The sequence below is a fragment of the Impatiens glandulifera genome, chromosome 6 (genome assembly GCF_907164915.1).
Source record: "Impatiens glandulifera chromosome 6, dImpGla2.1, whole genome shotgun sequence".
NCBI classification, from domain to species: Eukaryota; Viridiplantae; Streptophyta; class Magnoliopsida; order Ericales; family Balsaminaceae; genus Impatiens; species Impatiens glandulifera.
The window spans coordinates 10459722-10482719 of NC_061867.1; the positions used below are offsets into that span (position 1 = coordinate 10459722).

Genomic DNA, 22998 nt, shown 5'->3' on the forward strand with positions numbered 1-22998 from the left:
TTCAATGATCGTAGTCGTCCGATGTGTATCATTCATAATACTATTACTATGATGTTTTCTGACATTCGTTTAGGAAAACCGGTAGAGTCTATCGGGAAATTAATCGTTTTTCTCGAGAGTTTACGAGCTTGATAACTTTTTAAGTATTATTTTTTATTTTTTATTTGTTATTTTTATGTCATGCATTATCGTTGGGTTTAAACGATTTTTTTCATTTTTAATACATACGAACCTTTTTAATATATATATATAATGATAAAATAAAAAAATATTTTAATTAATGAATTAAATGATTTATAAATGAAAAAAAATAAAATAATATTTTTTGGATTTGAAAAATAACTAAACCAGATGAAATTATATTGTTACAAGCAAGCCATTAACTAAATCTTGAATATATATATATATATATATATACTAGGAATTAGAATGAGATTGATAGATGTGTAGAATTAAAATGATTACGAGTCTACGATTGATAAAAGTGTAGTATTTGGTCATGAGTATTAATTATTCTAATTTTCATTAATAATATTTGGATTCATTAGAGATAAATTATTAATATTATTTTGTAATTGAAACTAGTATTAATATCTCAATTTTATTTAATTAAAAATATAAAATTATATTTTTTTTTATATATAATATGTAAGTGTGTCATACTTTAATAAAATATAAACATCTAATATCTTATCAAATTAATTATATTTTTCAAAAAATAATTATTTATAACGAAAAAAATTGGATGATTCAATTTTATTTTACTAATTATGAATAAAAAATTATTTTGTTTTTAGAAATTCTTGAGTTTAAATTAATTAAACATAATTAATTTAAAAGATTATTTATTTTGAAACATAATCGTCAATTAATTTTTAAAAATAAAAAAGTTGGCATACGTGTACAAACATATTGGCCATAGTTTCTTTTAGTTCGTAATTTAGTGATACCATGACTTTCGCGTTTCATCCTTTGTACCCGTTTTAAAAATGTTCTCTACTTATAAAGTTGACTTTTGAAAATCGATTGTATAACGTTTTATTTATCGATTATTCTTTCAGTCCTAAGCATGCGTAAGGTTTGTGCGTTATTTAAAATATTGTAACAACAATATTTAAATGCTGGTATATGTTGCAGATGACGTTGACATAGGGAGGAAATACTAAAGAACATCAGTCATTTTTAAAGGCATTAACATAAATCTCAAACAGAACTTTATTAAAATACATTTTTGTGGAAATATCCCAAAAAAATTTCGAAAGCATTTTCTAATTTTCGAGATATTTATAAAATGTTTTGAAGTCCCAAAATTATAAAAATAATTTTGAAATTTTGAAAAGAGAACTAAACAAGCCTTAGGACCAGAGTCCTATGCCTTGGATTCATTTTTGTGGATCGGGGTCTAAAAACTCTTGGTAAGGATTGAGAAACCTCTTAGTCGAGGCTCGGTATCTTCTATCGGAGTGTCAAAGTCCCTAGGTCTAAGTGTTAAGGACTCTCGGTCCTTGGCTGAGATCATCGGTCTAAGTGTACAAACCCACTAGTCCTAGGTTAGCTCTAGGATAAGCTCATCGGTCATAGGTTAAGGAATCTTCGGTTATGGTTCAAGATTCCTCGGTCTTATATTAGACCTATCGGTCCTGGGTTGGACCTCTCAGTAGTTGGATGTAAAAATCTTCAGCCGAACCTCTCAGTCCTAGCTCAAGAATATCAGTCGGACCTCTTGGTCCTAGATTCGAATTTCTCGTTCCTAGTTCTCGGTTTGGACCGATGATTGTTGGTCGGACCTCTCGGTCCTCAAGAACACTAAAGTGCATGTCTTGTAATTTTGTTTTTTTAGCTTTGATTATTTGATCCAAGGGCTCGGATAGCTTCACAAAGCTCCTAAGAATATGTTGATCATCATCTCAAATTATCAATCAATCTGGATGATGATCAAATCGTTCAAAATAGTTTGTGATAAAAAAAATAGGTTTTTAATTTAAAGTTGTTTTGAGGAAAAAAGAGTTATCCAATAGAATCCTTATATCTCAGATATTTGATTGGTACCAAAATAAGAACACAAATTGCTCGTTTTGACCAAATCAATAACTCAAAATTTTCAATTATTTTGAAATTTTTTATTATGATCAAACATGATCGTGATGGATCAAACATGATCCAAACAATTTCCCAACATGATAACAATCATGTTGGGATGCTTTCTGGGTTGTGATTTAAGAGAATTAACCCAAGAATAACAAATACGTTTTTTTTGATTTTTTAAATTCAAATTTGTTTTTATTTTGTTTTAGGTTGATTGATTGTTTCTAACCTATCTAGAGAGTTCGTAAATGATCATATGAATGATTTACAACCATAAAATCTCATAAATAGAAAGCATACAAGCTTATGCAATTTAAAATATAAAATTTCCAAGTGTAAATTAGAGGGTGATTGGAACATTACCAATGATTGAAGAACACATATAGATCCTTGATAAAGCTTTTGGGATGATCAGATCCAAGTTTTAAAGCCTTAAACAAAAAATTCAAAAAATAAGTTTGAAGCTTTAATGGCAGATTTTTGATTTTTTTTTTCAATTTGAAGGTGGATAGTGGTTCTCTTACGTTTAGATGACTCAGTGGGAGTATTTATAGAATTTTTAAGTCGGTTGATCCATCCAAGTGGATCTAATCTGCCAAAAATCATTAATGGTATGTTGGTTGTTCTTGAGTCAACTAGCCAAAATATGGGCGATTCATCTCTATTCTTATAGGAACCTTTAAATTAGTCGTTTTGGTTGATTATGGAGGAAATTCCACTTCTGAGAAATCAAAAGTGGATTTGATCTTATCTTCTTCGGCGATCACGATGAAGACGAATGTGGCGCATGAAATAATGCCGTTTAGGGCGTTCCATTAGCGATCTGGCTAAAATGCATTAGTCTACCGCCTGCTTCTTGGGCGCGCGTCTCTGGCTACAACGGGTTATACGGGCGCTTCTTGGGAGTTGGATGAGATTACAACGTCCATTTGATGAACGCGGTTTCAGTTTTAGCCTTCCTCCAGGATTTTGGCTACACCCGATTATGATTTTTTTTAAACCTTAAGAGTTAGTTTGAAATTGATTTTTTTTCCACCTTTTAGCTTTAATTTTGATCATTTTAAATACATAAAATATTAAAATAAATATGGTAAATATTTTACCAATTTTTTTCTCCATATTTTAAGGTTAAATAAATAATTTTGGGGCCATTTCATCCTAAATTATTTATTTTAATCTCTTGATTTTTTAAAATTATTTTAAAATAAATGAGTGTAACATTTTTCCTAAATAATTTTATTTTTTGTTTTGGCATTAACTCTTAGTTAATTTGATTAATTAGTACAATAATTAATTCTAATTAAGTGCTTTAAATGGGTTTTGGGTCACGCGATTAATTCTTTTGATTTTATTTATTTAAAAATAAATTAAAATAATTATTTTAATATTATAAATTGGCATGTAAATTTTTAGTGCTAAAGTGTGCAGATTTTTAGTGCTTAAAATAGTATAAATGTTTTAATAACAATTTTTATTAAAATATCTCATATTAACTTTTTTTTAATATTTTTTAAATAAAATTAATGAAAGTTCTCAAGGATTTTTCAAGAGCTCTAGAGGGATCGGACAGGGTGATCCACTCTCTCATTTTTTTGTTCGTCATTGTTATAGAAGCTCTTTAAAAAATGATGGCTTTCATAAAAAACTCGGGACTCATCCGTGGAGTGAGTTATGGGTCAAAAAATATCATTTCGCAATATCATATTTTCTTTATGCTAATGACACGCTCTACATGGTTTAAGCTACTTATATTAATTTTAAACACCTTCGAGATATTTTATGGTTATTCGGTGCATGTTTCGGTCTTTGAGTTAATCTTAATAAATTAGACATCTTTGTTTCGAATAGAAGAAGGATAAGGTTGGCCAATGTATTGGGGTTCAAAATTGGTGATCTTCCGTCAACATATTTTGGTATGACATTAGGTGCTAAATTGAGATCCACGGTTTCTTGAAATCCGATTATCACTAAAATGGAATGTAAATTGTCTAGATGGAAAAGTAAAATAATCTCGAAAGGGGATCGGTTAATCCTCATTAAGGGTGTGTTGTCATATATACCCACATATATGATGTCGTTATTCATTTTTTTTTCCAAGAGTGTGGCAGTGAAAATGAAGAGACTAATGTGTAAATTTATATGAGGATCTTCTAATTCATCATTTTATCATCTAGTTAGTTGGAATATGGTTAAATGTTTTAAAAAATTAAGGAGGTCTAGATATTTGAGATCTTATTTCTTTTAATAAAGTTCTTCTATCAAAATGGTGTAGTATATTTTCAATGGAGTCAAATAGTCTTTGAGCATCGATAATCAGATGTAAGTATGGTAATGAATGGTCTGGTTGGTTCACCAAAATGTCTAATTATCCAACGGGGTGTAGCATTTGGAAGGGAATTTATTCTTTATGGAAAAGTTTTCGTAAGTAGTCTACATTCATTGTGGGGGATGATTTTTTTTATTAGATTTTGAGACGACGTTTGGTGTAGTGTCAAAAGTCTAGCTACGATGTATCCTGAGTTTGCTTCTATTGCTATATGTAGAAATGACACAATTAAAGACATGTTTAATCATTGGTCTAGTGGTTTAATTAGTCGAACTAGATATAGAAGGAGATTAAACATTATGGAGATTTCGTCCCATAATAGAGTTTTACTTTTGGTATGACACAAACAAGTGTCACCGTTTAAACAAGACATTATGTGTTGGCAAGATATAGATAGTTTCCATGTGGGACATTGCTACAAGTTGTTCGCTAAGATGATTTCATATAATTTTTATTGGGAAAAACTTTGAAAGTCAAATATTCAATCCAAGATCTCGTTCTTTAGATGGAGCATTATTTATTGTGGAATTCTAACAGATGATGTGTGCATAAAAAAGGTTGTATTATGGCTAATCGTATGTGTCAAGAAGAGGTTGAATCGACAAATCACTTATTTTTGTATTGTTGAGGGGTGACTAGTATTTGGAGAATTTGTGGAGTATTACTGGGATTCATTGGATGATGCCCGAGTTTTTAGGTCGTTGTTGAAAAGTATGGATTGATGCGGCTGATATGGCATGCTTACATATTTGGGTTACCATCTCAATTATTCTTTGGTGAACTATCTAATTTGAGAGAAATCGTCGAATTTCAATGATCATAGTCGTCTGATGCGTATCATTCATAATACTATTATTTTGATACTTTCTGAGATTAGTTTAGGAAAATCAGTAGAGTCTATCGGGGAGTTAATCGTTCTTCTTAAGGATTTACGAGTTCGATAACTTTTAAATATTATTTTTTTAATTGTTATTTTCACTCATGCTTTATTATTGTGTTTAAATGATTTTTTATTTTTATTTTTAATATACATTTAACTTTAAAAAAAATAAAATATAAATTGAAGATTGCATATAAAGAGAAAATAGACTCCAAAGAAAGAATGTGATTCATTTATCTCAATTTAGAGGAAGAATGATTATTCAGTAATCAAATTAATATACTTAATCAAACAATTAAATTTATTCATTTTTTCTAAGCCCTTGTTCGTATTTGGGTTTTCAAAATAATCCAACAAAATCACTTGTCACTTCACTTCCCCCTCTCATTCTTCAAATCAATCGAGTCATTAACTAAAATATTAAAATACCCTCTATTTTAAATTATAATTATTTATTTTATTTATATATATATCAATACTTTTAAGTCTTTTTACCAAAAAAACATTATCATTTCTTCAAAATTATCACCAATCATTATAAATAATCATTTTTCTCTCTTTCCAGGTTATTTAAATAACCTGGATCAAACAAGCTCTAAGAACGAAATTCACGTGCAACATGCCTAATTTTTACTCTTTCCATAATTATATATTTATAAAATTTCATATAATAAAAATAAATAAAAATATATTATTATACCCAATTAATTTATTTATCATATTAAACTAGGATAGATAAATTTAAGAAAAATAAACTTTCTATTTTTATAATATATAATATTTTTATATATATATTATCTACTCATAATTATATATATAATATTTAATATACAATAAAAAATTAATATATTTTGTATATAATATAAATTCACTATTTTATAATTATATATTTATAAAATTTATATATAATAAATACTATATATATATATATTTATTCGATTAAAAATAAAATAATAAATAAATAAATTTCCTTTTATAATTAATTTATATATATATTTATATATATTTGTATTTTCTTTCACTACATATATTTAAATGTTTTTCTTTCTCTAATAAAATTTATAGTTATATTCTATTCTCTTAATTTCTTTAAATTATATAAAAAAAAACTTCCATATATATTCACTTACTTTATTATATATAAATTTTTATATAATATATTATAAAAAATATTAAGAACTCACAATATATAACTTATATATACATAAAAAATACTCAAACTATCACAATTTTAATCATTTATAATTTATAGTTTTTTCACAACTTTTTATATTAATATTTTTTTTATGAATTAGTTTACCACATTTGTAAAAATAAAATAATAGATTGACAAAACTTCAATTTTAAATGTGTATATCTCAAATAAAAATATATTTAATTTAAAATATAAATACATCAAAATTGGTAGACTTTACAAAAAGTTATGTTATTATAATAAAAAAAAATTATCTCTATTCAAATTTACACAAATATTTTATTAGATTGCACAATTTTTTAGTCACTCAAACCAATTTCAACGCATTAGAATGCTTAAATCCAAAAATTAATACATAATTTTAAAAAAAAATTAAAACGTTTATAAATATAATTTTATTTCAAAACGCAACAAATTAATTAAAAAAATAAAAATAATACGTTAAAATAATATAACGAATATTTTATAAATTTTAAAATAATCATTAAATGTTTAAAATTTTGATAATTCAAATCGTAGAAGAGAAAATACAAAATTCAATAACATCGATTAAATGACCTGAACTCATATACTTATAATTTACCCTCTGATATCAATAAATATATATACTTTTTTATGTGAATTATTTCTATCTATACATATAAATTTATATATAATAATTTTAAGAAATTTAATATTTAAAAATATAATATTTTTCATATATATATATATATATATTACTAACATATTTATAAAAAAAAAATTAGTCATTTATATACATAAATATAAAATTTGAATTTTTTTAAATCAATATTTATACCTCTATTTTTTAAAATAATAAATTATTTTATGTATAATATTTTAATATTTATAATATAAACCATGCTAATATACTATTGTAATGAAGTTTAATAAATTTTATTTTTAATTTAAAAAATTAGAATAAATAAAAATAAATCAAATCAAAAGATTTCACTTGGTCATTTGAATTAGGCTAAAATTGAATGATTGGTTCTAGAGAGATAGTGTAGAATATTAAAATGATTAGTAACGTGAAAGTAATGGAAAAATATATATGTTTTGGATTGAAGAACAATTCAACTATAACATGAATATATAATTTGCACCATTACCATATTTTATATTTTATATTTTAATAACCATATTTTCACAGTTGACTAGTAGTTATGCGGCTGTATTATAATTTATACACATATAAGAAATTATAACATTTTAATAATATGGTCAAATTAATTAAATAATGGAAATAATTCACCGTCTTACAATTCTGGATAAATATTTCATAAATATGTCCACAATTCTTTTGAACCATTTTATGATCTTATTGGTATTGTGTCATTTTTATAATAATAAAAAAATTGTGAAAGTATTTTTATTTCTAAAAGACAAGATTTTGTCAATATATATATTTTTTTAGTTTGACTACAATGTGTTAACTTTTTAAATAATAAAAATGTACATATTATGATTCTATTTTGGATAAACAGATAATTTTCTTAATAGAGAAGGTATAAAATTAATTTTTGGATAAATCACATTTAAATGGATCATTGATATGATTTGTAAAGAACGCGTACGATTTCCTAGGAATATAAAATTTAATCCATTTCTTATTTTAACTATTATCCTTTTTAACTTATAGTTATTAATAGAATTTTATCAAATAAAATAAAATGTGTACTCTCTCAATCACGATTCTATAAAATATTAGTGATTATTGAAATATTTCGTTTGTTTAAGATTTTTCAGATATTTAATCTATTGAATTTGAGACAATTAGTTTATTAAAAAATGTTTTTAATATTTGAACTATCTAAGTTGAGTTGGTGTGATTATTATTATTTTGTTTTTTATATAAAGAATATTTTATAAATTATAATTTATATAATTTTGACTTTGTATAGAACATTCATTTTTTTTTATTACTTTTCTCAATTATTTTATAAATCTTGTAATTTTATTAAAATAATAAATATTTATTTTCAAATGGAAGATAATTTTATGACTTAAAATCTAACTATGTATTTTTTATATAAAAATTGAAATAAAACACTATTTGAAACTCGAATTAAAATGTTTTGATCAAATAATTGAATTTTGAATTGTGAAGTAAAAATGACCCTAAACATTAATCTTCTTATTTTGACCTTATAATATTTTTTTTATAATTAATTTGACACGCTTATAAAAATATTTAAATTAAAAATATAAAATTATTTCTTTATTTAGTCACTTTCCATTTTCTCCACAAATAAAGTATTTTTATATAAACAAACATAAAATAAAAAATAATTGAAATAAAACATAGTCCAATTACTATTTAAAACAATTATTTTTTTTATTTTTTATTAAATAATGGAATTTTGAATTCTGTCATAAAAGTATCATAATTTTAACCATGAAAAACTTTATTATAAATAAACTAAACATTCGTATTCTTATTTTCACATTACATTTATTTTATTAATTTGACACGTTTATGAAAAGATATTTAGATTAAAAAAATAAAATTATTTCTTTACTTTGTCACTTTCCCTTTACTCCACAAATAACGTATTTTGATATTACAACCAATTTCATCTTCAATTCAGAATTCCGAACAAGCAAATCCCATCTCATTCAACCTCTCCATACAATTGAATCTTCTCAAAGTACCAAATAAAATTTGACTCATTTGTGATTAAAGATGAAATAATCGATCACAACAACGATAATGAATCAAATTGTGTGAATCCAGTGTGTTAGAGTTAAAAGTCAATAAGAAGTGTCAAATTAAAGTTTGAAACATCTTAAAAAATATATATATATATTTACCAAATAATTTGTGATAAAAAGAGAAATAATCTAATTTACAAAAATGAAATAAATCAACCTAACTAAAATCAAATAATAAAAAAATCAAACTTTTCCAAAAAAGCAAACATTTCCAAAAAAGTAAAATACAAGTTAGCATACAATAAGGAGAAATTTGCGGGCAACAATCGTGTGGGTCCTACCTTTTACCATCGTCTTCATCAGCCATCTCTCTCACTTTCTCTCTCTTCGACTGTGTCCAGTTTTCCGGCCGTGTGTAATAATTCTTCATTTTGACTCGTTTTTACAGCACAGAATGATCTCATTCTCTCCCTTTCCACGTTACTTCCTCCCCTCCATTTCCATCATCTAAATCCCAAAGAACCCATTTTTTTACAAAACTCACTACAAGCTTCCATAGCCATGGCCGGAGAGATTGTTCTTTCTCCGACCATTAATTGATCTCAATTTTCACAACCCTATTTAGATTTCATTCTTCTTTACAAAACCCAGTTTCAAATATGTCTTCACCTTCCCCAACTTCGCCGCCGTCCAACACAACCGCTCCTCCTCCTCCGGTTACCTCTCCTCCACCAATTTCTAGTCCACCGCCGCCGCCGTTACCCGTCGCTTCTCCTCCGCCTGCCATTTCTCCTCCCCCTCCGGCGAGTATCCCGCCACCTCCACCTTCATCATCTCCTCCGCCGCCGCCTACTCCGACGACCACTCCCTCACCCCCACCTTCATCTTCTCCGCCGCCGCCGCCTACTCCGACAACCACTCCATCACCTCCACCTTCTTCATCTCCGCCGCCACCGCCTACTCCAACGACTACTCCATCACCACCTTCTTCTTCTCCGCCGCCACCTACTCCAACAACCACTCCATCACCTCCACCGCCACCTTCATCACCATCCTCTTCTTCCCCTCCTCCGCCGTCTTCGCCGCCGCCGCCGATAACGATCGGCAATTCACCCCCGCCACCGCCTTTACCATCCTCTTCTTCACCGCCGCCGCCTCCATCAACAACAACAACACCATCATCGTCTTCAAGTTCGACTTTATCGACAGGGGTCATTGTCGGAATCACTTTAGGAGGGGTCGCAGCACTAGCGATTTTGAGCATTTTGTTCATTTTCTGTTGCAAGAAGAAGAGAAAAGCTCGACATGAGTTCTACCTTCCACCTCCATCTTACGGTCCTAAAGGTTTCAAACGATTTCAATTCCTGTTTGTTTACTTCTTCAATTCGTTAATTGACATTATTGATCTATCTTGGATTCTTGCAGATAATCATTACGGCGTCCAAGTACAACCATGGCAACACAATACCGCTCCTCCACCGCCCGATCATCAAATCTCGATTCCCCAAAAACCACAAACTGATTACTCATCACTTCCACCTTACTCCTCTGTCTCAGCCTACTCCGAAAGTGATACAAACCCAACCTCACAGCCTGCCGGAGGAGTTGCATTAGGTTATCCAAAAAGCACATTCACCTTAGAAGAATTATCCAGAGCAACAAACAATTTCTCGACTGCAAATCTTCTTGGTCAAGGTGGGTTTGGCTATGTTCATAAAGGGATTCTTCCCAATGGAAAAGTGGTTGCTATTAAACAACTTAAAGCTGGAAGTGGCCAAGGAGAACGCGAATTTCACGCAGAAGTTGATACCATTAGCAGAGTTCATCATAGACATCTTGTTTCATTAGTGGGCTATTGCATAACTGGATCTTCAAGATTGCTTGTTTATGAATTCCTTCCAAATGATACTTTAGAATTCCATTTACATGGTACCTATTCATAACCCATATCACATTCATGCTTGATAATTGATCAATCAATCCTCACATTCATGACATTACAACTTGTTCATTCTTTCAGGAAAAGGACAGTCTTCATTGGATTGGGCTACAAGGCTGAAAATCGCTCTAGGAGCTTCCAAAGGACTCGCATATCTCCACGAGGACTGTAAGTTTTGAGTAAACCTATGATGTTTGTTCTGTTTCGACCCATAATCATAAAATTCTTGAATATTTTTTGTTGCAGGCCATCCAAAGATCATTCATAGAGATATCAAAGCTTCTAATATACTACTTGATTTGAACTTTGAAGCTCAGGTTCATCTTTTAAACCCGATCTTTACAAAAGAAAAGACTTAGCTAGTTACTAATAAACCTCTGTCTTTTCCTTTTTCCACAGGTTTCTGATTTCGGGCTTGCCAGGTTTACTTCTGATATCGATACCCATGTTTCTACTCGTGTCATGGGAACTTTCGGGTAAATCTTTGTTTTTTCTTAGTGTTTTTGATCTTGGTATGATTTACAGATGAGATAAATTTGTTTTGTTATTCTTGTATAGCTATTTAGCTCCTGAATATGCTTCTTCGGGGAAGCTAACAGACAGATCAGATGTTTATTCATTTGGCGTCGTTCTCTTGGAGTTGATTACTGGAAAAAGGCCTGTTGCTACTTCCAACTCTTTCATGGATGATAGTTTAGTTGATTGGGTGAGTAATCATTCTTTTCAAAATAATAAAAAATTGTTGTATCAAATTCAAATGATTTATGTTTATTACAGGCAAGACCAATACTGACACAAGCTATGGAGGATGGGAATTTCGATAGCCTAGTGGATCCAAAACTACGCGTTTACAATCACGTCGAGATGGCTCGGATGGTCGCTTGTGCAGCTGTAAGCGTGCGCCATTCAGCCAGACGTAGACCAAAAATGAGCCAGGTTTAAAACAAAACCAACTTTTTTTTTCATGATGGTTAGTTATTTTGGTAGTTGACTCGAATAAGTTTTGTTTTTGTCTGTGACAGGTTGTGCGGGCTTTAGAAGGAGATGTTTCTTTGGATGATTTAAATGAAGGAGGGATCAAACCTGGACATAGCACTGTTTATGGTTCTCATAATTCAGATTATGATACTGGAGAATATAAGGTAGATATGAAGAATTTCAGAAAACTTGTTTTAGACAGTCAGGAATATGCGAGCAGCGAGTATAGTGGAGGAAGAACTACTAGCGAATATGGTTTGATCCAGTCGGGTTCGAGCAGTGAAGTGCTAACTTCTGAAGAAATGGAGACCAGAAGGCTGAACAAAGACAGTCGAGGTTTCTCCGATCTATGACCAACTATTTTCATTGAAGGTTTGAAAGATTTTTTTCCCTCCATTTTGGGAGTGTTCTTATTCTTTAAAGCTTATTATAGAAAAGAAAATAAAGTATTTTGATACTATTGTCAATTCTTTTGAATTTATTTGGATTCTTTTATTAAATACCTTCAAGATTGTTCAATGTTTTGAGAATATCAACTGTCACATAAATACCATTCAAGTTTTAGGAATGAAATATGATCTTTTAGACTATTTACATTATTTTTCTTTGTTTTTGACATGAATTTATTCTTAGTGTAGCTCCTATGGCCTGAATAAGAAACAATATTTTGTAAGAACTTGAGAAGTTCTTTTTTTATAATATTAGTTTGGTAAGTTGAATATAAAATCGAACTTCTTAGAAAAAAATTAGTTGTTATTAGGTAAGAATTTTTTTGTTACAATTTCATTTGATTAAAATATCTTATGTTATTTTGTCATTCTAAATTGATTATAAAGAGAAGATGACTTTATTTATAGGAATATGTGAATTGCTTTATTTAAACATCAACAAGATGTCATATTGACATATTTTTAATATTTATTATAACAATTCATTTCATAAAGAAACTAAACTAAAATTATATAAATCTTTTAAAATTCAAATAAGGATTAATATAAAAAAATAAATTTCAAAATAATGTTAACAAAAATAAAACAACTAAATGAAAATATAAATGTTAAAAAATATCACAAATTTCGACTAATTAAAATTCTAATGAGAAATATTAGAAAATCTTTATTTATTTGAAGGTGACTATAAAAATTTGTAATGATAAGTGATGAAGTAAAAAGTTGAACAAACCAAATAATTAAACGATGTCGAAAATTTTCTACCAAGTATCCTTAGCGACAATTAAAATTATTCTTTAGAGATGGTTAGTAAGTAAACGGCATAAAAAAGTTTTATTAAGTGATAATTAACCATCTGTATATATAATTAAAAAAAATTAAACTCATAAAGTAATTAGAGAATCAATGTAAGAGGTCTTTAGACACTCATTTTTTATCTCACGATTTTTATAGTTTATAATAACTATCTTTGAAATAATTAATTTTTAAGATAGGTCAATTTTTTGATTTTAATAAGTTAATGTAGTAATTTGTCTAAGTTATAACACTTAAAAAAAATATTATACTTAGAATATTTAAGGTTTTATTTAATTAATTACCTTAGATATTTAAAAGTTAAAAAAAAATATCAAAATAAACAAAATATATATTAATATTTTAAAGTTTTTTTTAAAAAAATTGTTAAGTTATTTTTGTTATTTTGTTTTCATTAATTAGATTAGTTATTTTTAAATAATTAGTTTAGTTGTTTGTTATTATTTAATTAGATTAGTTTATTTATTTAGATTAAAAAAATATTAATATATATATATATATATATATATATATTATATTTTGGTATTTTTTATTTTTTAAATATTTAATTAATTAAATAAAATTTTAAATATTTTAAGTATAATAGATTTAGTAAGTATTATAAGTTAGACAAATTACTACATTAACTTATTAAAATTCAAAAATTGACTTTCTTTGAAAATTAAATTATTTCAAAGATATTTGTTTATAAACTATAAAAATTGGGAGTGAAAATGAGTGTCTACAGAATGTTCCTCTTTGACATAATTTTGTAGAAATCATTCGGTTTAGAAAATGTATGTCTAAGTTTGAACATAGGCACTACGTTTTGAAAATTCCCAATTTTAAAGTTTATTTCGGATGTATTGAATGAAAAGAAAAAAAACATGACGAACATCTTAGGAGACTCGTGTAATTACTCTTCATTCTTCATAGTTGATTTATCATCCACTTGTTGATGATTCAACTTTGTTTAAAATATACATCGCTCCTGGTTTATCGATCTACAGGTTATTACGACTATATGTCTACACACATCGTCTAGTCTTTGGATTGTACGTGAATACACATATTGACTTAGTTTCCTGATTGCGTTACTTTGAATTGATACATCACTCATGAGCTTAGTGTGTTGATTGTATACGTTGTTCCATAATATCAGTGTGTTGATTTATCGTTCTCTCATTGAGCAGGAAATTTAAAGATTACGTCACTCCTCTCATTGAGCGAGAAATCTAAATGATAACTCTAATCACAACTTTGTTTAGTGATTATGTTGATGCCGCTCCTCTCATTGAGCGAGAGATTTAATATTTATATTATAACGAACTAATCGTCTTTTATTAAAGCTCAAGTGAATTTGTTATAATGTCAATCACCTTGGGGTTGGAGATTAAACCAATTGTCTTTGATTGAAATTTAGGATGAAATCAATCGTCTTTGATTAAAATGAAGATAAACAAATCGTCTTTGATTGGAGTTTAAGATAAACCAATCGTTTTTTTATTGAAGTTTATGATGAAACCAATCACCTTTGATTGAAGTTTGAGATAAAATTAATTGTCTTTGATTGAAGTTTATGATGAAACCAATCTTTTTTTTATTGAAGTTTAGAATGAAACCAATCGTCTTTAATTGAAGTTTAAGATGAAACAAATCGTCTTTGATTGAAGTTTAGGATGAAACCAATCGTCTTTGATTGAAATTTAAGATGAACTCAATCATATTCGATTGAAGTTTGAGATAAAATCAATCGTCTTTGATTAAAGTTTAAGATAAACTCAATGGTCTTGTTTGAGGTTTGAGATAAAACCAATAGTATATGATTGAAATTTAAGATGAACTCAATCGCATTCGATTAAAGTCAAAGATGGAATCAATCGCTTTCGATTAAAGTTAAAAATAATATCAATCGCCTTCGATTGAAGTTAAAATCGGAATCAATCGCCTTCGATTGAAGTTATAGATGAACTCAATCACATTCGATTGAAGTTAAAGATGAAATCAATCATTTTCGATTAAAATTTAAGATAAAATCAATCACCTTCGATTGGAGTTAAAAATGGAATTAATCGTATTCAATTGGAGTTTAAATGAAATCAATCACATTCGATTGAAATTTAGAAATGTAATCAATCTCCTTCGATTGAAGTTAAAGATGAAACTAATCGCCTTCGATTGAGATTTTTGAAAAAATTTCAGGAGTCGTTCTGTATCAAACTAAAAGATTTGTTTTATTGACTCTTTATTGAAAAATAAAAAACAACCCAAATCCGATAACTTCAACTACTTTGTTACTAAAAGAGGACCGAACACAGGACCGAACACGTACTCGATAAATGATTATCAAGACAATTGAAAAGTATAAATAGCAAATGACTCACTGATAACCGAAAATATTATTCGAATTATAAAAATTTCGAGATAAAAAATATGAAAAGCTAAACAAGAGAATGCATTGAACAAAAAAAATAAACCTCTAACAATTTCTTTAGATAGTCTAGTGAGTGAGAAACTGAGAGAATTGAACTGGTAGCAGTTGAAGATGACGACTTTGAATCCAATTTCTACCGATTTTAGTTTTTCAAGAAGTTTCCCCCCCGTAAAATCCTCAAATTCCTCCATCTTCGGTCTCAATCTTCACTCTAGAACACTTCAATTGAATATCACTCACTTCCGACGTTATTCAAAGAGCCCTAAGCAGTTCTGTCCAGGAAATAGGCAACGGAATCTAAGTTGCAAGGGTTTCAATGATTCAGCCGAGGAAACCAAGGCTGTTGTCGAGTCGGAAAATGGAGGAGATGATGACTCGCAGCAGGTAGAGAGAAAAAATAGGATTCTACCGGAATGGTTGGATTTTGATTTCAACGATGCAAAAACGATTTTCGCAGCGATTGCAGTTTCTCTTGCTTTCAGGTCCTTTGTGGCAGAACCGAGATTCATTCCTTCTTTATCCATGTACCCTACATTTGACGTCGGCGATCGAATCGTTGCAGAAAAGGTGTTTTTTTCATTGAATTTTCTCCACATTACTCGCGGTCTCATTGTTAGAAGGATTCATAATTGACATATACTGTGATTTCACTTTTCAGGTTTCTTATTACTTCAGACAGCCATGTCCGAATGACATAGTCATCTTCAAAAGCCCTCCAGTTTTGCAGGAAGTTGGATACACTGATGCTGATGTTTTCGTCAAGAGAATTGTAGCAAAGGAAGGTGATGTTGTAGAGGTGAGATTTATCGAAAACTGTTGTCTTCCTTCATGTTGAGTAATCACACAAATATTAATCTAACACGATAGTGAATAGGGTAAAGTAAGACTAGATTTTTCAAGATTCTTGATCTTGATGTCTTGTCTCCCTCCCTTGTGGTTGTTTACAGGTTCGTGAAGGCAAACTGATTGTCAATGGTGTAGTACGAAATGAGGAGTTTATTTCAGAGGCACCCAATTATAACATGACTCCAATTGTAAGTTAAACCTCCTACATTCATGGAATGCCTGTTTTCTCATGTTCTCTTTACATAATAATCTCCACAATGTAAATGCAGCGTGTTCCAGAGAAATCGGTCTTTGTAATGGGCGATAATCGTAACAATAGTTATGACTCTCATGTCTGGTAATGTTCACAATTCTTAGCAGTTAATTTGATTCCTATATTGTCTTTGCAAACCAGAAACTGAATGAAAAATATTTTACTTATTTTTGCTAAATATGTCATGTTTGGTGTTGTAGGGGTCCCCTTCCTGCAAAGAACATAATAGGAAGATCTGTATTTCGGTATTGGCCTCCGTCTAGGGTTGGGAGTACTGTTCTACCCCAAGGTTGTGCTATCGAGAAAGTGGACAAAACCTCGTCTCCTCAATTGTTTTAATGCATTCTTTGTCCCGAGAAGATTATCACAGGTGCAATACGCGAAATTTCACTTCTAGCTAGTTACCATGTTAATGAATCTTTAAATTTGAAAAACTATTGAAAAGATGCTTATTGTTTCTTAATGGTAGTAGGATCCAACTTTTATCTATTCTCACATGAAATGTTGTTTGAGCATTGATTCTTTTTGGGTTATTCTATTAGAGTCTATATAATGGTCCTCGTAAATTAGTCTAGTTCCAGATAGGGATGACAATGGGGCAGAGCGGGGCTGTGGAATGATTTCCCTCCCTCGAACTCCTATCATCACTACTGATGGGATTTTTTTTCAACTTATATAACGCTCACAATTGTCTGGCCAGCATTAAATTGGTTATATGTGTCTATTAGTTTGTTTTTGGGCTTAGAATATGATATATGAACTCGAGGAAACACATGTATACGAAAATTCTAGATCTAGGAATGTATCTGAATGAGATTATGTTTGATAACTGAACTTAGGTCTTGTTTGAGGTGGGTATTTGAGATTACTTTCAAATAGCCAAATACCGAATCAACAATCTACCCATCGATCAAATAATCAAACGAAATACTATCAATTTTTTCAATAATATTTTCTTTTCATTATATATTGATTCCCCTAATCTCTTCTTACTCAAATAACCTTATTTTCAATAACCTACTTTAAATCAGATTATTTGACCGCCCAGGATGAACTCATTTTATGAATATGATACACGGTAACACAATTATGTATTAGTTTAGTAGGTTTACGCCATTGCTTTCAGTCCCCCCAAACCCAAGATCATAGACACAGATTCAAAAATTTATTGGTTGTTTCTCATCGGTGTGGTAGAGAAACATAAAGTATAAGTGTTTTCAAATGGAGTTCAATTGAAAGTTGAGAATCTTTTTGAGGACACGTGGGAGCATATTTATCATATTGTCCTCTCATTTTAGGCAATTATATGAGTAACTTTCAGCAAAATAAAATAAAATATATTAATACCTATATTAATAAAGATGGATTTTTCAGGAAAAAAAAAATGTGAATAAAGATAGAAATCAGTTTTATCAGTTATAGGGAGAGAGATTGGCCGTTCTCTTTCAACAATATGCAAATTTCCCTCTCTTTTTTCTGTCAACCTCCCCTTTCCCCGCTGAAACTTGCACCCCACGTCCCATTCCCTCTTGAACAAACAACATAGCCTGAAGAGAGCATCACAAAAAAACCCTTTCTTCTCATTTCTCCCACTCCAGAAAGGGTTTTTCTTCAAAATCCAGATAATTCAAAGGAGATAAGTTGTTGTGGCAATGCCAGAGAATGATGCTCAGAAGACAAAGTCCTTCCATTTCAGGAAGATCTTTGAGCTTCCTGGTAGACACAGTCATAGCATGGAACTTGAGGAAGAATTGGAAATTGAAGAGAGGCCATGTAAGAGTGGGAGCTCCTCTACCCATGACGTTTCGCGCGCAGGAGTTACTCTCGTCCCAATTAAACCCATCGAAAATGCTCCGGTTCCTGCTCCCAAGCCTAAAATCCCTAGCCAGCCTACAGGTACATAACCCATATTGATTGTTTTTTTACCTAAAATGCTAAAATCTGAATTGACCATAAAATACCCTTTCCGTAAATTCATGTGCTTGTTTTGGTTTTGGTTTAGATTTGGAGATGATGAAAGAAAGATTTGCCAAGTTGCTATTGGGAGAAGATATGTCTGGTGGAGGAAATGGTGTTTCATCAGCTTTGGCTCTGTCCAATGCCATAACCAATCTTGCTGGTAATAATTTTTCTACACCTTTGGAAACTTATATTTTGTCTCAATCATTGTAAGTGTTTTTTCCCGTTTTGTATGAAAACCATGATCCAGTATAGATTATTTTTTGAAATACTGTAGATTTTTCTGAATCAATGAAAAATCATTATGATACCAAATAGGCTGAATTGTATAATCTTGAATATGCAGCTTCTGTTTTTGGAGAACAGAGGAAATTGGAGCCTATGCCTGCTGATAGAAAGGCTAGGTGGAAAAAAGAAGTGGATTGGCTTCTCTCCGTCACCGATTACATTGTCGAGCTTGTTCCTTCTCAACAGACAAACAAAGATGGATCAATCATGGAGGTAATTAATCAATCTTCCTCCATTCCTCTATTTTGATTTTTGAAAGAAAAAGAGAGAGATCTTGATACCTGTCTAGCTTTTCATTGTTTTGACAGATAATGGTGACCAAGCAAAGAAAAGACTTGCTCATGAACATCCCGGCCTTGAAAAAGCTTGATGCAATGTTAATCGTAAGGAGAAAACAAAACTAATTTCTTTTTACCCCTTATCCCATCTTCAATTATTTCATCGATATAATCTTCAACTAAGATACCAAATTGTGTTTACTTTATTCAGGATTGCCTAGATAACTTCAAAGAAGAAATGGAATTCTGGTACGTATCGAAAGATGCAGATGAATCGGAGCAAGGTGTCCAGAGAAACAACAAATGGTGGCTACCAACAGTAAAAGTCCCGAAGAATGGTTTATCAGATAACTGTCGAAAATGGATGCAAACACAGAAAGATGCGGTCAATCAAGTACTTAAAGCATCAATGGCTATCAATGCTCAAGTATTATCAGAGATGGAAATCCCAGAAAACTATCTTGAATCACTCCCCAAGGTCCAAAATCATTTATTGAAATGATTTTACTTTTTTTCTTTTTATTACGTTATTTCCCTTCCCCTGTGAGAGGGAATAGGGGGAGCACTGCAAAATGGATGCAGAGGATCCTGTCAGTTCGAACAAAAAAACTGGTCTCATATTTATATTATTGTGTTTTGCTCACTTGATGATCCATATTTTGTAGAATGGAAGATCAAGCCTTGGAGATTCGATGTATAAAAGCATAACAATAGACTGCTTTGATCCAACAGAATTCCTTTCGCACTTAGATCTTTCAACCGAGCACAAAGTGCTCGACTTGAAGAACAAAATCGAGGCCTCAATTATGATATGGAGGAGGAAAATGCACCACAAGGATTCTAAATCTTCATGGAGTTCAGCTGTAAGCACGGAAAAACGAGAGCTATTCGAAGAGAGAGCCGAAACAATCTTGCTCCTCCTCAAACTACAATTCCCCGGCTTGCCTCAATCATCACTCGATATCAGCAAAATTCAATTCAACGTAGTAAGTGCAAAAAACAATCATAACTCTTACAAAAAAATACAATAATATTATTAAATGGTGAAACTCGACAAGTAAAAAGTCTTGCGACAAACTCTGTTTAGGAAACCGACACTTTATGCAATCAATTTTTTTATTTGTAGGATGTTGGGCATGCTATCCTTGAGAGTTATACTAGGGTACTTGAAAGCTTGGCGAACACAGTCATGTCTCGAATAGACGACGTTCTATACGCCGATTCACTAGCACACGATCCTTCTTTGGAGACATGCAGTCGAACAGGGGATCGATTGTCTGGTCCTACAGAAGATAGTGAGACACTATCTGATATAATGGGATGGTATTCGGAGATGGCCGAACCAAAAGAAGAAACCACTACTACTACCACTACCAAATCGGGATCTTCGCATAGAAGACATTATTATATGGAGAAGTTGGAGAGTTTGAGCGCTTTAAAGGGTCCTACGCGGCGATACTTCTAGTTAAATCTTCTCTGGGTATATAAGGGAGTTTTTACGGGTTTTTGTACATCTAATTCCTTTTTTTCTTCCATGTATATAAACTGACTAGAAAGGAAAATTATTTATTGAAAATGTTTGAAAGTAAATTCTTTTAAGATTTTGATAGAGAACACATTATGATCAAAACCACTAAATATTTGATATAAAATACTAGTTTTCAAATAAAATTGTAACTTGAGTCATTTACAATATTTGAAAAGGCACAACAGGATCCTAAAGATAAAGAAAACTCCATCATTTAAGGAACCATCATAACATAAAATAAAAACAAATTCTCCATCAATCACCACAAACAAGAGACAACATGAAAAACCATTAAAGATTCAACTAGGCCAAACAAGATACAAAATCAAGTCGAAAATCATAAAAACTTTCGTGAACATCGCTTATTCTGTCCCAAAGTTAATACTGTTATCTTTTTCGTCAACCATAAGATTACTCAGCTGCATATTTGGCTGTCATAAAGGCATAGAGATACCTGCAACATGAACATGATATGTTTAGGGCATTAACTAATCCATCACTATAATCTGAAATGTTAAGCTTTTAAGTAAAATCCCAATCACATCGAAATCAAACAGATTCATGTACCCAATTATCCAACTTAAGATTCAACTCACATTCTTTTGGACTGAACGAAAATTTCTAGAGACTGATAAATTATCCAAACGAAAATTTATCAGTCTCTAGAAAATTTTGGACTGAACCAACCGCAGTTTGATTCAAATACAGCTATGTGATCCAACTCAACAACATTTTTTAAAACCAAATGCAGGGACCAAAAAAGCCCATAGGACCCAAGGACTAGATGCAGAAGGCACACTGAACACCACCAAATTCCAAAAAAAAAAGAAAACTAGAATCATCGTCTTTCAAGACCTTTTCTTTTCTGGTAGGAGGGAGATGGGGATATAATGATACTAAACAACAGAGAAACTTGTAATTTGAGCACAATCAAATACATAAAATCATTATTCAATTCCGAGAAAAATAGTTTTATTCCCAGGGAAAACTAGCAAGACTCCCAATTTAAATCAGAGCGTTTGGGAATCGAACTGAGAGCTTTAGTCTCTTAGGTAAGACCCTGGTGGATTCAGATTACCTGAGCCTAACTCTCTTTTCTCTAAGGGCTAAGCCAGAAAGAAGGAACATTGTAAAAAGGTACTAAGTGAAGTTTCCTATTATTTGTATTACAAAATCAGTGTTCAAACTTCTTCTCAAGAGAGTTGCTTTTACACCTCTCCATTTCTTTCTGAACAATGCAAAAAATAAAGGCATCTCTAGAACAATTTCTACTCCAAATGACCAAACTGCACTAATGAAACATATTGCAGAGCATCAACTGAAATATGATCAATCTTTTTCATTCTCCCATGTCAAATAAACCATATGGGTGTTCTTTAATTTGTAAAAAAACACTTCAAATAAGCAGGGGGTGAAAAGGGTAGTTTGATAATCAATTTGTAAACAAGAATAAATCATGATCCAAAGATAGTAAAAATATCACCTTGTGGAACTAAACCCCAACACTGAGACTCTAAAGACAACATCGACTGTAATCGAGCAGAAGCTATCGCACTGTGCAGTGGCAACATCGTCATTAAGCAGCTCAACTCCACAGGAATTCTGTATATCGTAACGAATGACGAATATAATAACATATATGTAAAGGAACAAACTTAAAACGCAAGAACTGACCTTGAGGAGCGAGGAATACGTCTGAGAGAAGCGGATGATTGTGAGATTGAGTTGAGAATGGGCGATTCAGAAAAGGAATGACATTTGTTGAGCTTTGATGATGCAGATCGAAGGGTAGGAGATAACCTAGATAGAAATGAGGAAGCAGACATTGAAGAAGACTACAGAAGCTCTGGCGGCTATGCCACCCTTTCTTCAAGGTTTAATGCTCAACCTAAAACATCTTTTTGCATATAAATTGTTTTTTTAACTTTAATCTAATTAATTATTTCTCATTATTATAAATTATTTTTTAAATTTTTCATTAATACTAATCACATAATACATAACCTATATATATTACTAAAAAAAATTAAAAAATAAAAGACACAATTTATTATAATTTTAATAAAATAATTAATCAGAACTCATTCCTCTATATAAACTAAAAAAAAAT

General features: G+C 30.4%; 4 protein-coding genes across 4 annotated transcripts; 3 read left to right on the forward strand and 1 right to left on the reverse strand.

Annotated features, from left to right (window-relative positions):
- Positions 1–9529: 9529 nt before the first annotated feature.
- On the forward strand, positions 9530–12588 carry LOC124944120 (proline-rich receptor-like protein kinase PERK1). The gene is made up of 8 exons (XM_047484593.1): positions 9530–10485; positions 10567–11070; positions 11162–11248; positions 11327–11397; positions 11480–11556; positions 11639–11786; positions 11858–12016; positions 12103–12588. The coding sequence occupies exons 1-8, from the start codon at positions 9801–9803 to the stop codon at positions 12409–12411; spliced, it is 2040 nt and encodes a 679-aa protein (XP_047340549.1). The 5' UTR covers positions 9530–9800; the 3' UTR covers positions 12412–12588.
- Positions 12589–15768: 3180 nt separating this feature from the next.
- Positions 15769–17328, forward strand: LOC124941368 (chloroplast processing peptidase-like). The gene is made up of 5 exons (XM_047481679.1): positions 15769–16303; positions 16395–16532; positions 16684–16770; positions 16852–16919; positions 17036–17328. Exons 1-5 carry the CDS (start codon positions 15848–15850, stop codon positions 17172–17174), a joined length of 888 nt encoding a protein of 295 aa, XP_047337635.1. The 5' UTR covers positions 15769–15847; the 3' UTR covers positions 17175–17328.
- A 688-nt stretch (positions 17329–18016) lies between these two features.
- Positions 18017–20993, forward strand: LOC124941367 (rho guanine nucleotide exchange factor 8-like). Its single transcript, XM_047481678.1, has 7 exons — positions 18017–18731; positions 18838–18954; positions 19141–19295; positions 19391–19465; positions 19572–19838; positions 20026–20346; positions 20487–20993. The coding sequence occupies exons 1-7, from the start codon at positions 18488–18490 to the stop codon at positions 20823–20825; spliced, it is 1518 nt and encodes a 505-aa protein (XP_047337634.1). The 5' UTR covers positions 18017–18487; the 3' UTR covers positions 20826–20993.
- Positions 20994–21123: 130 nt separating this feature from the next.
- Positions 21124–22767, reverse strand: LOC124941369. Its single transcript, XM_047481680.1, has 3 exons — positions 22563–22767; positions 22372–22490; positions 21124–21342 (listed from the first exon to the last, which is right to left on the reverse strand). Exons 1-3 carry the CDS (start codon positions 22712–22714, stop codon positions 21323–21325), a joined length of 291 nt encoding a protein of 96 aa, XP_047337636.1. The 5' UTR covers positions 22715–22767; the 3' UTR covers positions 21124–21322.
- Between the last annotated feature and the right edge of the window lie 231 nt (positions 22768–22998).